The 17,194-nt window shown below is 35.3% G+C and overlaps 1 protein-coding gene and 1 pseudogene across 1 annotated transcript; one reads left to right on the top strand and one right to left on the bottom strand.

The window, feature by feature from the left end:
* Window positions 1–1,812: 1,812 nt before the first annotated feature.
* Window positions 1,813–3,590, bottom strand: LOC142616529 (E3 ubiquitin-protein ligase ATL6-like; annotated as a pseudogene).
* LOC142617184 (protein GLUTELIN PRECURSOR ACCUMULATION 3) lies at window positions 3,488–16,629 on the top strand. The gene is made up of 16 exons (XM_075789920.1): window positions 3,488–3,701; window positions 3,837–3,934; window positions 5,888–6,026; window positions 6,126–6,154; window positions 6,274–6,370; window positions 6,510–6,565; window positions 6,690–6,797; window positions 7,232–7,288; window positions 8,233–8,324; window positions 8,446–8,530; window positions 9,322–9,474; window positions 12,410–12,510; window positions 13,286–13,450; window positions 13,540–13,652; window positions 14,218–14,314; window positions 16,348–16,629. Exons 1-16 carry the CDS (start codon window positions 3,640–3,642, stop codon window positions 16,405–16,407), a joined length of 1,512 nt encoding a protein of 503 aa, XP_075646035.1. The 5' UTR covers window positions 3,488–3,639; the 3' UTR covers window positions 16,408–16,629.
* The last annotated feature ends 565 nt before the right edge of the window (window positions 16,630–17,194 follow it).

Here is a 17,194-nt window from a genome sequence, read left to right as displayed (position 1 = left end):
AGGCATATGCCTAAATTAAACTAACAATTATAATTCAAAATCAAGGTTTCACAATAACATAGTAATCTTTTGATAGAATGAGATTCTTGGTGGTAGGTAGGTAGACGGAGAAGTGCAATTTTTTTTTTTATTCGTTAGGTTTTCTCTTTTTTAAATTATCATATTATAACCCATAATTTTTTTTTAAAAAGCCAATAAAGTAGATCTATATATATAATATTAAAAATTTCACAAGCCCAAGTTGCTGGGTTTGACTGGGTTTTATGTAGAAATGGTCTATTAAAACTCCTAAACCAGTCTAGGTGTCAGGTCACCGAGTTTCCGGTATGACCAATGGGCTAGGTTGCTCTGAGTTTAATAACTATGAGTGGTACTATTTTTTTCTTTTTTCCTTTTCATTTTTTGATCTTGGCTTTGTTCCTAGTCTGTGCTTTCCTTATCATTCTAACGAATTCTTTTGATTTAGTTCTTTGGGAATTCTTTTTATACAAGATAGAAACTCTATTCTAGCTTAATCTAAATATATATATGTGTGTGTGTGTGTGTGTGAAGCTCCCTCCTGAAGACTTAAACTCCGACCCTTGCCCCCCACACTCCACAAACACTTCTACTTATGAAGTGACTACCGCACCAAAGGTGTGCAGTGGTTCTTTGGGTATTTCCAATATTACTGTTTTATTCTCTTTTTTTCTTTATTATATCTTATAGGTGATCTGGGTTATTTATTAGAAGATAAACAAAACACAAAAATTATTGCAGCAAAAATGAAGCCAAACTCAATAACAAAATCACACTGAAAATAATACAATGATTAACAAAAACAAAACCTCAGCTTTGAATATGATTTTTCAGATTTTTTTAGAACAAACAGCAAATTAAGGGTGTTTGGTAGAGTGTTTAAATAACATGTATTTTCACAATACTTTTTCACCTACACGTATTTCCTCAACACTCAAATAACGTTACTAAAACAACATTACCAAACGGGCCATATTTTCTGAATTTTGAGTTACATATTTAGAGAACTCTTGAGGAGTAGTTTTCAGTTTTTAAATAATAGTTTTGAGTGGTAGTATCGTAAATTAAGGGCCAGTTTGGTGATGTTGCTCTAGTAACGTTGTTTAAGTGTTGTAGAAATAAGTGTAGGTGAAAAAGTGTTGTGAAAATAACTGTTGTTCAAACAACATTACCAAACAGACTCTAAATAACGTAAGAAATTGTGCTAATTTGATTAAGACACTACCTAATAAATTTATTTTTATTTTTAATTTTTCACTGACTATCTCTCCTTCTCTTTCTTCAGCTTTTCTCTCATACTCTCATCTCATAGCAACAAGCCTCTCTCACGTGACCTCCATTGAACAAATTTGGGAAAAATTGGGAGGATAGAGAGCTTCCTCTAAGTTATCCACATGCTATCCAATCCCTAAATCAAAAAAAAATGATATCAAAACCAAAAAGAAAAAATAAAAAAATAAAAATAAAGGCTATAAATAAAAGAGAAAGTAGTAGAGAGAGGACTACTACTTTTAATCTACTAATAATAATTTGCCATTGGTGTAAATGCACTTTTAGTCCCTACATTTTGACTTTTTTCCATTTTAGTCCCTACATTTTCATTTTACCACTTTTAGTCTATAAACCAATTAACGCGTGACGTTTAAGTCCTTACCTTCACCCAACTAACAGAAAATGCTAACGTCACAGTAAAATAATAATTAAAAAATCTATTTTGGCATTAAAAAATTGCTACATCAACATCTAAATTAATTTTAATTAAATAAAAAAAATTAAAAACAAAAAATTACAGATCTAAGAACATAAGAACTTGTTCTTCAATCTTCTTCTTAAATCAAGAAATAAACCCAGCAACCACATCAAACCTAGAATCAAAGAGCAAACCCAAACCCAAACCCAGAATAAAAGAACTTGCATCCTTACCTCCTCTGGCAATCGTAGAGTGTATCTCTCCGTGTTATCACCTGGTTGAATTAGTGAGTGACCCGTCAAGTGCGATCTAGGGAGCTTCCCACTCGTTCGATTCACTGTCTCGTCCACTTGCAATTGCAAATCTTTGCTTTCAAGTTCCTCAACATTAACCACAAGGTTTTGCTGTTAGTTGAGTTGGGTACTCGAGTTTTCCTTAGTTGGGTCATTGCTCGACTCACTCGAATGTGACGAATTGTCGACGAGTCGATTGGTTTCTGAGGCGAGTTTGGCTTTGCAAACAGGGCACGTGACTCGAGACCTCAACCAGGTGTCGATGCAGACAGGGTGGAACATGTGGTTGCACGTGGGCAACAAACAGAGCATCTCGTGGTCCTTGAACTCGCTTAAGCAAACAGCGCACTTGAGGGCGCTTTTGCCAATTTTGAGACCCTTGAGGAAGAGGAATCGATTTGGGTAGTTGTCGCGGCAGCCATATGCTCTTGAGCGCACCTGCGGAGGTAGATCGAGAAGAAGTCCAAGAAAGAGAAGAAGCAAACGAGTATAACAGTGATAATCGCCGTTGATGGCTTGATCTCCCAATCCAAATCGAACGAGCTATCTAGTGTGTTTGTTGTGTTTGGTGTTTGTAGTGAAAATCTGGTGTTCACTTTAAAATTAAAAAAAAAGTAAAAATTTTGTTTTTTTTTATTTGGATTTCAAATAAAGGAAAATGTCATTGCTGAGTTTGCTCTTTGATTTTGGGTTTGAAGTCGTTGCTGGGTTTGATGTTTTTAATATTCAATCTGGGTTTGCTCTTTGATTCTAAGTTTGATGTTGTGTTGTTGCTGGATTTATTTTTCGATTTAAGAAGAACATTGAAAAAAAGTTCTTACGTTCTTATGTTCTTAGATATGTAATTTTTTATTTTAATTAATTTTTTATTTAATTAAAATTAATTTAGATGCTGACGTGGTAATTTTTAATGCCAAAATAGATTTTTTAATTATTATTTTACTGTGCCGTCAGCCATGTCAGCATTTTTAATTAATTAGATGACCATAATGACTTAAATGTCACGTGCTAATTGGTTTATGGACTAAAAGTTATAAAATAAAAATGTAAGGACTAAAATTTAAAAAAAAAAAGTCAAAATATAGAGACTAAAAGTGCATTTATGCTTTTGCCATCTAAAATTTATTGTGAAAATATTATGAACTTAACATTTTTTATTATTTTATATCTTGATAATTGTAAAAATATTACGATAACATCAAAATATTATAATTTTTTTAATTTTTTACAATACATTTATATGGCCTCAATATCATATTTTATTATTTTATTTTAAATTATAAAAAATTGAAACGTTAGTAATTATAAAAACATTTTGAAATTTTTTTTTGTTAGTGAATATAAATATTTATAAAAAAAATTATGACACTAAACTAAAAAAATTAAAAATTAGCCAAAAATGAAATAAAATTAATTGAATTGTGAAATATAATTTATTTTCACAACTCGACTGTTGAATTTAATTGGTGCAATAGAGTATAGGAGTGTGATGATCACATTCAGCCCAAATTTGTGAAAAAATTGGATTGATAACTGCTTCTTCATTGAAACCTTTTGGACCATTCAGTGAAGACACACAAAAAAGCCATCGAAACACACACAGACACACGCTCAGAGAGAGTGAAGACAAAAAAAAAAATGCACTATTGGGTTCGAGCTTCTTCTGCTGATTACGGTGGCACTCCTCCCCAACCTCGCAGGCACTCACACAAACTCTCTCTCTCTCTCTCTCTCTCTCTCTCTCTCTCTCTCTCTCTCTCTCTCTCTCTGTTTTTGACATTTTTGTCTTGTTTTCCAAGATTGCTTCTTGATTGACTTTTTTGGGATATTCTCAGTGGTCACACCGCGGTCAACATCGGCAAATCGAAGGTGGTCGTGTTCGGTGGACTTGTTGACAAGAAGTTTCTCTGCGATATCGTGGTCTACGATGTTGGTACTATTTTTTTCTTTTTTCTGATCTTGGCTTTGTTCTTAATCTGTGTTTTCCTTATCATTCTTTCAAATTCTTTGGATTTAGCTTTCTGGGTATTTCTAATATTACTGTTTTGTTCACTTTTTTTTTTTTTTTGTTGCTTTTCTTAATTATATTTTATAGGTGATCATAGGTTGTGTTTTTAAGAAGATAAACAAAAAAAAAAAAAAAAAATAGTACAGCAAAATGAAGCCAAACTAAAAAAAGAAAGGAACTCAACTTTGAATATGATTTTCCGGATTTGAGTACTAGTATAACTGTGGAGTAATGGACAATGATGAGAAGCAAAGCACGAGGAGAGAAATTTGGTTGTTGTTGTTTCCCACTTTTATTATAGAGCTAGTGTGACAAACTTGTCATGTTAGTAATGACAAGCCTATACGAGTTATAAATTAATAATAGACTTGTTGAAGACTTGTTATGATAGGTTTGTCCTTTGGGCTTTGCCAAAATATGCTTGTACATGTTAAAAAAATTGTAATTTTCGATTGGAGGGGCTGGGGTAGCACAATTAGTTAGGGACTATGCCACATGAAGCAGAGGGACTAGTGTGAATCACTTGTTTCCTCTCTTCTTGGAGCCAAAATTTACTTATAAATAAATGGAGGGGCCAAAAGTCACGAGATTTTTAATCTCTTAAATGATAGCATTATAACTAGAGAGAATTTGGAAACTTTTTTGTTGGGGGGGGGGGGGGGGAAGGGGCGGCGAGGGGGAAGTAGGCAACTTTAGCTCAATTGGCACCTCCTCCCCTTTAAAGTGCTAGGTGGAGGATAAGATTGTGGGTTCAAGACCCACCGGGTGCATACCAATAAAAAAAAAAACTCTCATATGATGCTCCTAAATGGATTACCCAAGCCAGACAAATGTAAAGATTGCCCTTTTTTCTATTTGGTGTGTATGTGAGTTAAGGGAGATCACAGATTGTTAGGGCTTGGATTTCAGAGTGTGTGGGGGGGGGGGGGGGCGCTTTGTCAAATCACCAGTCTAGTGAATCCTTTCATGTGAAGGATGCCTCCACCTGTTGTTTGACTGACAAGATGAGTGTAACCACCTGTGAACAAGTGTTAATAGGATGGTTGGTTATCAGTTGAATCTCGGGTTGTAAGGAATCAGAGAGGGAGACATTGGGTAAGAATTGAGAACAAATTGGTAGAGCATAAAAAAGGGTGGAGGGTAAGCGCCAGGATTCAAAATCCCACTTGTTGTGTGCGAAAACTTACCAATAAAAAAAAAGGGGAAAGTAGAGGAAGACCATCTACATGTTTGTCAGTACAAAGAGAGAGAGAGAGAGAGAGAGAAGGATTGGGTTCATCAATCTTAAATATATAAAATTTTCACTCAGATTGGGGTCCGTAGGTTTTCAATTACCTCACACGAGACATGCCTGAAACGCCAAAGAAATTAAAAGCTACCCCCTAATGCCTGCTTGCCCTGGCCCTCCAAGTCAACCACAAGCCTGTGGATTGGTCTGGGTCAGGCGGCATTGGTCATGCAGCTTGTGCTTGGGTGGGCTTGACTAGCCCTAATGTGAATTTCAGACAGACAAAGTGGATATAGACATGCATAAATTTTGGGCTTCTTGATTGTATTGCTCTTTTGGGGCACCCTGGCCCCTAGGGTATTATTGTTCCCGGAAGAGAATTAGTTATGGTTCCAAATTGAAGACTTAACCTGGAGCCTGTGGGTCTCTTTCATGAATTTTTATTCACCCTAGCTACAATATGTTAATATAGTGACTGTAGTTGGGGAGTGTGCATGTGTGTTTCAGAGAAAGAGACAGAGGATACACTAGCATACATTAATTTAGGGCTGCTTGACTTTTTTGCCTGGACTTTTTTTTTTGGGAGAAGGGGGGGGGGGGGTGGTTTGAATGTGATTCCAGATTCTCAATCCTTGGTTTTTGATTTTCAGATAACAAACTTTGGTTTCAGCCAGAGTGCACTGGAAGTGGGTCTGAGGACCAGGTAGGTCCAAGCCCGCGGGCATTTCACATTGCTGTTGCAATTGATTGTCACATGTTCATCTTTGGTGGGCGTTATGGTAGCAAAAGGTTTGTGCACATGCCCTACTTTATGTTTGCTGTCCATGGGTTTTGTGCTTTGTAGCTCTAAATTCAGTCTTGTTATTAATGCTGAGGATGGATTTTCAGGTTGGGTGACTTTTGGGTTCTAGATACAGGTAAGAATCTTATATAGCAGCTTCCGGAAAACATAGTAACCATTGATGTGTCACAAAATTCATATACTAGTGCTTGTTTTACGACTTATGGGGATTTATGGAAGTTATGTCTATTCCAGATATATGGCAGTGGTCTGAGCTCACCAGTTTTGGTGACTTACCTTCGCCACGAGATTTTGCTGCAGCTTCAGCCATTGGGAACCGGAAAATTGTTATGTGAGTGTCAATATTTCTCTCTGCAGCATTATTCATCAAATAACTGGTGTAGATCTTAGGTATTTGACTTATCAAAAAACACAAAAGCGGAATGATTTTCTCCACAACTTTATATAAAGCAAGATGTGATTGAGTGCAGGTATGGTGGCTGGGATGGTAAAAGGTGGTTATCAGATGTGTATGTCTTGGACACAAGTAACCTCTTTTCTATGTCTTTTCAGATTTATTTTATGTTCTCTTCCTGAAAAATTTAAGGAGAGAATGTTTTATAATGGTGGAAGCTAAAATTAGATTGTATGTGATTTGCTCTGTTAAACAGTATCACTAGAATGGATGGAGCTGTCGGTATCTGGATCATTACCACCACCTAGATGTGGCCACACGGCTACTATGGTGGAGAAAAGGTTGCTTGTCTATGGTGGCAGAGGTGAAGTTGCATTCTGTCTGCTCACATAGGGATTAGGTTTTATAATTGCTTAGAAACAATGTTTATTGATGAGTCATTATTGAATTTAAAGTTTTCATCTTGATTAAAATTTGTATTGTCTTTGTTTCTTGCTTCTTTCTTTACCTATCAAAAAAAAAAAAAATTGTATTCAAAAGTTGTCATTTTTTGTGAGGGTGCAGAGAGATGTACATTTGATACCATTGTTATCTACTTTGTCATTTCAGATACTTCTCATGTCTCTGTTACTAAATGCATCTATGCTGTGAATTATTATAAAGAATGTTTAAATTAATTACATTTCAATTTTTTGGGTGCTGCTGTCAGAACTATACTTATATAGTAGGTTATTTACTTGCTTGTGTTCATTTAAGATATTTGTAACTGACACGGCTGCTTTTTCTTGACTTAAATAGGAGGTGGTGGGCCAATTATGGGTGATTTATGGGGCTTGAAGGGTCTTATTGAAGAAGGTTAATAGTTACTTTTGTTTTCTTCTTATTTTTTTTTCCTTCCCTTTTTTTCTAATCCTCTTTAGTAATCTGAACTTGTTCTAAAATTTTCATCAAATAAATTGATGTGAGTGGTGTTGTGGCATATATCATATAGCTTTGCTTTGCATTATGCTTGGCAAATCGCTTTTTCTTGATTTCATAATTTCATTTGGGTTACATATTTCTTTGTTCTTAATATATTATTCCACAAGTTCCAGATCAAGTGTATATCAACATTATATTCTTAGTTCCTTTACAAAACATGTGGAAGATTACCTATCTTGAAAAGATACTGTGACTAAGGTACCAATCCATTATTGTGAATAGAATGATTGCAATGGATTGCAGTTATAATTACATAATGATATGGCAGATTATGAATTCCTAAAAGTAATGTCATACATAGTTCTGGTGTTAGACTTCCATTCATGTAGTAGATATAGATCCCAATCTATGTGATGGATTTTACCTGCCAATGCTACATGGAACATGATAGCACTGATGAGTGATATATACACACAAGAAATCCAATGTGGCCCTAATTTGGAAATATTCTTGAAGAATAAATATGTTGAAAGCAGTGGTTGGAATCTCAGTGTACAAAGCCATCTGCCAAAAGATGCGTAAAATGAATGAATCTCTTCTATAGATTAATGGATGTATCATGTAATTTGTTTCTGATAAATACTATTAAAAACTGTTCTCTGAATTTAATTTGTGGAGAAGTCCATGTTTATTTGACAATGAGGTGTATTTCTGTCTTCTAATAAGTACTTATAAGAAATCCTTGCCTGCATATACTTTTTTTGAATTGATATATCTCAGTCAGTTCTTGAGTGTTAGAGAATAATAAAAATAGTTCTATTAGAAGTTCTTTTGTAAACTAAGTTGAATTTATGTCATTTCTTTGTTGTGGAAGGAAGAGAACGAAACACCTGGATGGACCCAGTTGAAGCTTCCAGGTCAAGCTCCTTCTGCTCGCTGTGGTCATACTGTGACCTCCGGAGGGCACTATGTAATGACATCTTCAGCAGCCTTTATATTCTCCTTCTTGATTTCTGTTCATGTGTTGTCAACACTGAAACTTTTTTCCTTATAGTTCCTTAAATGTTACTGCTAAAAATTTTTCTTTGCAGCTGTTGTTATTTGGAGGTCATGGGACTGGTGGTTGGTTGAGTCGTTATGACATTTATTACAATGACAGCATTGTTTTAGATCGGGGTGAGTGCTTAACAACTTTGCTGGTTGGATTCCTAGCAGATATGTGCTGGATGTGTTATCATGATGTTAATGAACCTTCTATATTGTTTATGCTATAGATATTCTGACTATTTTCCGTATGAAGTTGTTTGTTTTTATTTTTTAAACAGTTTTCTTCGAAGTGTGACATTTACATGTGAAATTACATTGCACCTTTTAAATTTAAAAAAAAAAAAAAATAGTGTGAGAGAGGTCATTTTCAGAACTATAGATTAAAGGACATTAGTGGCAACATTTCTCTTTTTCTACATGGTTTCTCCATGGACATGCATCTCACAAGATACCTAGTGGGGGCTGTTCAAATGTGTTGTAGCCAAAAATGGTTTTGATTATCTGACAATAATGCATGCATTGTTTGGTTTCATGGAAATGCCCCAATGTTGTAACAAAGATTTCTCATAACTTGTTTTAGAAATAAGCAACACACAAAGTGTAACTTACAGACTTCTTTGATGAAGAAACATGGTGTATGACTGTATTTTTATGGTCCTTTTGTTACCAGCAGAACTGAAAAGTGGATACTATGATGGATAGTATCAGATATATGATATGCTTGTAACTTTCACATGTTGATTTTTACTTCTTTTTTTCTATAAAGAAATGATAATAATAATAATAACAGCAACACCTGTAAAACCAGTTTCAGCATTTCATCAGTGAAATTTTGCTAGCATGGGTGAAACAAGCAATAGAAATTACTGTTTCATATGTAGTTGTTTATTGAAAAAATTGTGTTTCTTTTTGGCAATTAGTGTCTGCACAATGGAAGCGCTTACCGACTGGCAACGAGCCCCCTGCTGCTCGGGCATACCACTCTATGACGTCTATTGGTTCACGTCATCTATTAATTGGTGGGTTTGATGGCAAATCAACCTTTGGTGATCTGTGGTGGTTGGTCCCAGAAGGTACCGATTTGCTTTGAAATACTTTATTTATTGAGTCATGTACAGAATGTTGTATGTAATATCATTTCCTCTTTAGATTACATTCATTTTCTATCATAATGATTAGCTAGAGGGGATTTTGTTGAATTACCAAAATATGTTATGCAAGTGATTGATTTTTATGTTGGTTATGTCTAGTTATTTGGTTTATGTAACACTACTGTTAGCACGTATGATGCACTGGCATGTTGGGGAGTTGGTACTTCCCTAAGCCATAAGGCTTGGGTGGGGGGGAGGTTTTAGGACCCGAGTTCAAGTGCTCCTGGGGTGGGGAGGGGATAGGGCTGTCTAATTAAGTAAATATCTCTAACCAATCTCATGATGCACTGCTTAATTAAGAATCATATCCAAACTAAAGAATGGGATGGGACAAGGTGTGTGCACCTTTGAAAAATGGTGGGTTAGGGGTAAGGAAATTAACTACCTTTAGTAAAGCTTTACTAGGGAAGTGGTTATGGAGGTTTGGGATTGAGGAGACAAGGCTTTGGAGAAGGGTCATAGCCCTCAAGTTTGGGGAAGATTGGGGGGGATGGAAGTCCAAGCTAGGTAGAGGGACGCATGGGTGTGGCTTGTGGAGAAGTATCCGCATGGGATGAGAGGATTTTAGCAAGAATACTTACTTTGAGGTAGGGGTGGGGGATAGAGTGAAGCTTTGGACTGACCATTGGTGTGGGGAGTCTCCTCTTCAGTTGTCTTTTCCAAGTGTGTTTGGGATTGCATCCAATAAAGAGGCATCGGTGGCCTCTTCTCTTGAACGGTTGGGGATTGAGGAGCGGAGAAGCTGGAATGTTCGTTTTATTCGGAGACCTAATGATTGGGAGATGGGTGGAGTGGATGATTTTCTCCGAACATTGGGTTCTAATCTTCCTCCCACCGAAAATGTAGATCGTATGCGATGGAAGTTGACAAAGAACGGGGTCTTTGATATTCGTTCGTTTTACAATAAGCTGAGAAGCTCCGCGCCTATTATCTTCCCTTGGAAAGGAGTTTGGAAGGTTAAGGCTCCTCGGCATGTTTCTTTCTTTGTGTGGACTGTTGTTTGGGATAGAATCCTTACAGGGGATAATTTGAGGGGAAGAGGGTTGGATTTTGTCGATTGGTGTATCATGTGCCGCAGTAATGGGGAGACGGCGGATCATTTGTTATTACATTGTGGAAAGGCTTCTCGACTGTGGAGTTTGGTTTTTAGATCTTTTGGGTTTTCCTGGGTCTTGCCTAGATCGATTGCGGATACTCTATTCAGTTGGTGGAATTGGCCTGGAAAGCATTCGTCTAGCAAATGGAATTTAGCTCATTTATGCTTGATGTGGTGTCTCTGGAGAGAACGCAATAGGAGGACGTTCGAGGACATGGAAAGCTCAGACGACCAACTTTTGGCCTCTCTTAGTGGCACTCTGTTTGATTGGTCTAGGGCTTGGGGACTCACCTCTAGTGATTCTCTCCCTATGTTTCTTAGTTCTCTCCTATGTACTTAGTTTATTTTCCTCTTTTCTCTTTTTTCTCTTTCTCTTCCCTGTATACTTATCTCTCTGCCTTATGTCTTTTGCATAAGGTAGTGTTCTTGAATGCATATATTTTTACCTATCAAAAAAAGTTAAAATCAAATAATATAATAATGGTTTTAAATTACACGACAAATTGAAACTTTTTGATAATTTGTTTTTAATCAAAGTAGTTTTTTTCTTTGTTTGTTTGTTTTTTTTTTTAATTTAAAAAAAATTAATAATAGAGTTTCACATAAAGCAAACTATATTAATAATTTTAATATACTTATAATGAGTCACATAATGCAAGCACGACGTGTACAACCCAAATTTTTATTATTAAAACAAAAAATTAAAGTAGATTATAAAAATAATATAAATTTTGAAACTTATATTAGATTTCTATAAACTATTGGTAGTTGAATATTATGTTTTTAGTATTTTTTTAACGTTTTGAAGCTTTGGCCATAGGCCAAGAGCCTTGCAGTTTAATTGACACATTCTGTAATTTTCAACAAAGACATCTAGGATTAAGCACAACACCCCCCCCCCCTCCCACCTCCCACATTTGTTAACTATCGAATTATCAAAAATAAAAAATAAACTTTGACAAAAAAAGAAAAAGAAAAAAGAGGCACCAATAACTAAATGACCAATTATTACGCAATTTTAGTATTTTTGTTTAGTCTACTAGAGGTCTTATAGTTTCACATGAAATGGTTATGTTAAGGTGTATTAGTCACAACTTATATGAATAGCTGTTACTTTTAGTTAATAGAGACAAATTGAGAGGTGTGAATTGTAACAATTTAGAAAAAGTTAATGATTCTAGTTAGAATTTAGGGAATAATTTGTAATAACCACGAACTATAGGGGAATTATGTAATTTATTCAAGTCTTTAATAAAGGGCAGCCACTTGGCGCAAGGAGATTGTGGTTACTTGTTGCATAGAGAAGATGGACACTTGCCTAACCACGGCTTGGAGGACCCAACTTTTATTATACAACATATGATTATAAAATTGAAGTTAGGTTTTTCAGTTATGATGGTCAGGCACTGTAATCTTCTTCCTACTCTGCAAGGAATTGCATAATGTTGTATGCAATGCCATTTTATTTTATTATATCACACTTTATGATGTGGTTAGGTGCATATTTCCATGGTAACAATTTAACTAGAAGTATTTTTGTCAATGATCTCTACCTCAAATGGCACCCCTTTCTATAAGAATGGTGTGGAGGGCAAGTTTTGTGTTTTCATGTAACATTATTAAATTGAAATTAGGTTTTCAATTAATGATGACCAGGCCCCAAGTCAAACAGGTTTTGATTATATTTAAGCCAATGGATCAACTTCTACTTCTGCAGATTCTATGTGGAATAAATTTTTGTCAACTCTGCTTGTTTTGTAGAGGACCCTATTGCAAAGCGGTTCACTGCATCTCCACCCAATGATATTCCTGAAAATAAGGATGTTGCAATAGCAAATGATAATGTCCAATCTGCACTCGAGGTATAACTGCTGCTGCTTTTAATGACACCTAGCGTTTTTAATTGAGCTTGTTGACCAAGGAGCTCAAGCAATCTCCTTACCTTGTATTTGTTTCAAGTAGACTGAATCTTTTTTCCAATTTCATATTGAACTTTTAAACTATGAATTTGCAATAAATGGTAACAAAAAGATAGTTTAACTTGTTAAATTTCAATTTTTTGGTAACCCCCAAAAAAAAAAATTGCAACAAAGTAGAGGTATGCACCAGATGCCAATATCTGTAGTGACCTGTTCCATAACTTATACAGACGAGAGCACATATAAGGAAATTGGCCTTTTGGTAAATGTATTGTTTTGAGAATTCTTGGTCTGGTGCATCTTATGTCATTGATGCATTCTGGTAGCGTGGTTCTGAACATACACAAACTTTATAAATTTATGGAATTTCTGCATCAACCAAAGTCCAAATGGTAGTTGAAGTTTAAAGCATGGTATTATTACAATTTTAAGCATTTGTATGGATATTCTTAAAAGTTTCAATATAAATTCCCGTTATGTAAACAAATTTTGAACCAAAATTGAGTTTATACTCATCCTTCTAAGTACAAATTTCCCTTTACATAAACAACATTTAAGCTTTTGGTCCAAAATCGAGTTTGAACCAAAATCAATTTTGTACTCATCCTTCTAAGTTCAATATTCCTTTGATGTGTTATGATTATTTTTACAGCCCACCTTGTACCTAGTTAAACTTAAGATTTTAATCATGCGAATGATCTTTCCATATGTTGGACAGGGAAGCCAAAGGGAACAATCTGCTGTCTCAGAGTTACAAAGAAGATTAGAAATTTCAGTTTCACTCTCTAGTCCTGGGTTTCCAATTGTAGATGAGTTGGAAGATAAAGAATTCCTTGAACTAGCATCAAGTTTGTCTGGAGAAAGAGTATCTAGCAATTTGCAGGTTTAACAAATTGAAGAAAATTTGGTTTACTTTGTTATTCACCTCTTAGCTTTTTTTAACTGATTTTTTTTTTTTGGGTGGTAAAAAAGGCAATTGAAGCACTTCGTGATCACTGGAGGAAGGCTATACCAAGGTCTATACCACTTAAGGAGTTTGGGCCCTTGCTTCGTGACTACCAACGTTTGATAGCCCGTCATCAATTGTAAGAAAAAAGTTTTGCGCCATCACTTGTTTATGTTCACTTAAATCATAGCAGCTGACATCTCTCAATGCTAGATTATGTTCTAGCTATGCAAGTGATAACTTGAAATAGAGCGTCTGTGCCTTTTTTTGTGGAAGATGACAACAGCTTGTACGTTCAAAGGTGTAGATTGATTTAGTGTTTTGAGTCATTGTACTACCCACTGACTAAATGAAGGATGGTTCTAGAAATTTCAGAACAGGGTGATCGCCATAAAAGCATTATAATATTAGAGGCATTAACATGAAGGACTCCTAAACTTTTCTTGGCCATCTCAGCATGCAACTATTATCCATAACATTAACAACAATAATTGCATTTTTGTTTTTGAATTGGGTGCATATCAATTTAACTTTGCATAGAGATGTCCTTCAATATTTTTCTCTTCACTGTTGTATGATCTCTACAGATATATCCTTTAGGGTTTTCAATGCAATTTGAGTGCTTCACACCTGTATTTGGTTGATTTTTCTACTTCAGAACTTAGTTCAAGTTATCCTTTTCTTGGTTCTCTGGGTGTTAACAGTGACAGGGCTAATGATGGATCTGATCTGCATTCTGCTGAAGTTGGTTTGCTTGGAAAAGATGCTTATCGGTTTTATCATATTAAAAATGCCTCTCAGGTATTAACCATGCAAGGCTTTTCGACCCAAGTCTTTCTTTTTTCCTTTTTCTTTTTGAGCTGACTTTGGGCTGACACCTTTATTTTCCATGCATGTAGGTATTAGAAGCTTTATTTAAGTAACTTTTTTTGGATGAAATAAAAAAAGCATCAAATGCCCATACAGACATTCCCCACCATCAATATGCATATAGAAAGTAAAGATACGATATTCATGTCATTAAGAGCTCAGTGTATTAATTTTTATTCGGTTATTCATGGCCAATATTTGACTTTCTAACAAATAAAACATAAAAAATTTAAATTTATATGTATAATTCTTGCTTTGGAATGGAGGAATATGCCTCAAATATACTTTTCCATTTTACTTTTTAATCAGATATAGTTGTGGACCCTCCCTGTGGTGTGTTTGGTTTGTCAAATTAAATCATCATTCTAGTATTAAGATGCCTGGACCCATTAACATCATTTGGATTTGTGGAGGAACTTTTTAGATCATTTCCAATTCAGTGTTTAGTAGGAATGCAGATGACCCTAGCCAATTGCAAGTGGTTTGAGATTGGCTTAGCAAGTTTAGAGCCATCAAAGGAGAGACATTAGAGAGAAGTTCTACAAAATAAGAAACAAATGATTTGGCGGAGAGAGAGAGAGAGAGGGTAACCAGTATATCTTTTCGATAGGTAAGAAAAATTTGTTTTAAAAAGAATCTACTCCATCAAAGAGATGAAGTAAACGAAGGAAATATGTACAAGCAACAAAGGAAAACAAAACAACTTATATACAAGAAGAAAGTGAATCTAAAAACAGCGTAATGGATTTTGAAGAAGTAAATCCCCATTAACGAGACCAATCAAACAAAGTGGTCACAAAAAAAGATAAGAGCTTATCCCTAGAAAACACCAAATCTTCAAATATGCGATTATTTCTCTCCCTCCAAATAATCCACATCACAAAATGTCCAAATTCCAAATATTTGAAGAATGTTTCCCCAACCAATTCCTCCAACTAGCCAGTAAGTCGATAGCCCTCATAGGTAGAATCCAATAAACACCAAAAGATCTAAAGGCAAAGCTCCATAACTAAGATACTTCACCACAATGTAGAAGCAGATGATCCACACTCTCCCCATTACATCTACAAAGGCAACACCAATCCATAATAGTGAAGCTCTTTTCCTCAAATGGTTTGTTATGAGAACCTTCCCCCATGCAGCTGTCCAAACAAAAAAAGACACGACATGGAGCCTTCACACCCTTCCAAGGAAAAGTAATAGGGCTAGATCCCCTCAATGCACCATAAAAGGATTTTATATCAATATCCCCCTTCGACCCCAAACACCACCTCATCTTATCTCCACCCTCAATAGGACTCAGTGACCGATTGGAATGGGGATCCAGGAACACCTTCGATCTGATGTACTCATGTCTGGGTATTTTATGCCCAAGGTATTTAATTAACGAACCCATTTCCCTCAACTGACCCTCATTATGATGCATACCAACATCATGGGGATCTTTGTTATGCAATCTAAAGGCCTAAGCTAGTTATTGCGGAGAAAAATATGACACCCTTTATTGAATATACATGCTCCCATCTATTCTCTAGCAAGAAAACAATTTGGATGTTATGGACAGCTGTACAAATTTTTTATAGGCCTTGGGTGATTTTGATATCTAGATGGCATTAAGTCATGCTCTATTTTTTACATTTAAAATTTTTAATATTTGTCCACCATGCATTTTAGTACCTAAATGATCCTTAATACACAAATTATTTTGCGAGTGCGAATCCGCATTATATATAGTGATCTTGCTCTCTGAATTAATGTTTCACTAACGAAACAAATTTATTTTAATATTTATACATGGTTTACATGCTGGACTAATTAATGTACTGATTGAATATAACTTTCATCTAAATTATCCTTCATGGTTTGCCTTTTTTACTCATGCTTTAGTGCAATGTGTGATTTAAATTCTTGACTTCCATATTTTCCTCTTCTTTCATTGATCAAACTTCTTTGATGATTTCCAGTTACGTATGGATGATCTCCCATTGCTGCTCACGGAGTACAAACAGATTCTTTCTGATTAATTAATATATGGGGAGTCTTCCTTTATAAGAAAATAAATTAAGATTGCCTAATGGTGTCCTAGATTTCCTTATCTCATGAAATATGTTGGGAGAGTCTTCTTCTTGGAACTACCTCAAATCATTTGTCCTTTCATGAACAGGTTTTTTGTGTGTGTGTGTGTGTTGCTTGAATACAAATTTGTAATACCTACTCGTTATAAAGTCCTATAAATCTTGCCTGTCTCAGTGTGCCGTACAACATGCTTTGTAATTTGCTACTGTCTTAAATTGTCCTCAATTTTTTTTTTTTTTTTAATGAAAATTGTCTTTACTCACACAATGGTGTAGTCAGTAGTGCTACAATATCATGACATATCAGAGTTATTCAGGTGCAGATTTATCAGTAGGATGCTTTGGTATTTTTAGATTGGCAATTTTGAGAATTGTAGAACTCTTTGTGTCAGCCTAACTTCTCATAGATTTGGCTGCAGAAAGGCGTATGGTTGTAAAACTTCTTATATTTGTCAACACGGAAAGGGTATTAGAGGTATTAAATATTCTGTCTGAGTTTGGATTAACACTCATTAGCCCGTCAGTCATCCACTTAAGTTTCTTTAATAACACGTTTTAGTCCTTGGTACTCAAAAAGAGTGTAAAATTGATGAATACATTCAATCTTGTTCCATAAAAATTAGTTTGTAACAGGATATGCTAAGTGCGAATAGAAACCATTTGGGCTATAGATGAAGTGTAGAACCTTGTATAGTATAACATGCATTGAAGTTTGCTCGTCTCCTGGATGAATATG

The sequence above is a fragment of the Castanea sativa genome, chromosome 11 (assembly GCF_040712315.1).
Source record: "Castanea sativa cultivar Marrone di Chiusa Pesio chromosome 11, ASM4071231v1".
Taxonomy (NCBI): Eukaryota; Viridiplantae; Streptophyta; class Magnoliopsida; order Fagales; family Fagaceae; genus Castanea; species Castanea sativa.
Note: the sequence above shows the minus strand (reverse complement) of the source record. Positions and strands in the feature narration are given on the sequence as shown.

What these genes read in the sequence shown, in the direction of transcription:
- LOC142617184 (XM_075789920.1), top strand. Translation starts at nt 3,640, where the DNA reads ATGCACTATTGGGTTCGAGCTTCTTCTGCTGATTACGGTGGCACTCCT. An exon ending in GGGCGTTATGGTAGCAAAAG is followed by an intron (nt 6,027 to 6,125) that starts GTTTGTGCACAT and finishes ATGGATTTTCAG; the next exon opens with GTTGGGTGACTTTTGGGTTC. An exon ending in GCTTGTCTATGGTGGCAGAG is followed by an intron (nt 6,798 to 7,231) that starts GTGAAGTTGCAT and finishes TGACTTAAATAG; the next exon opens with GAGGTGGTGGGCCAATTATG.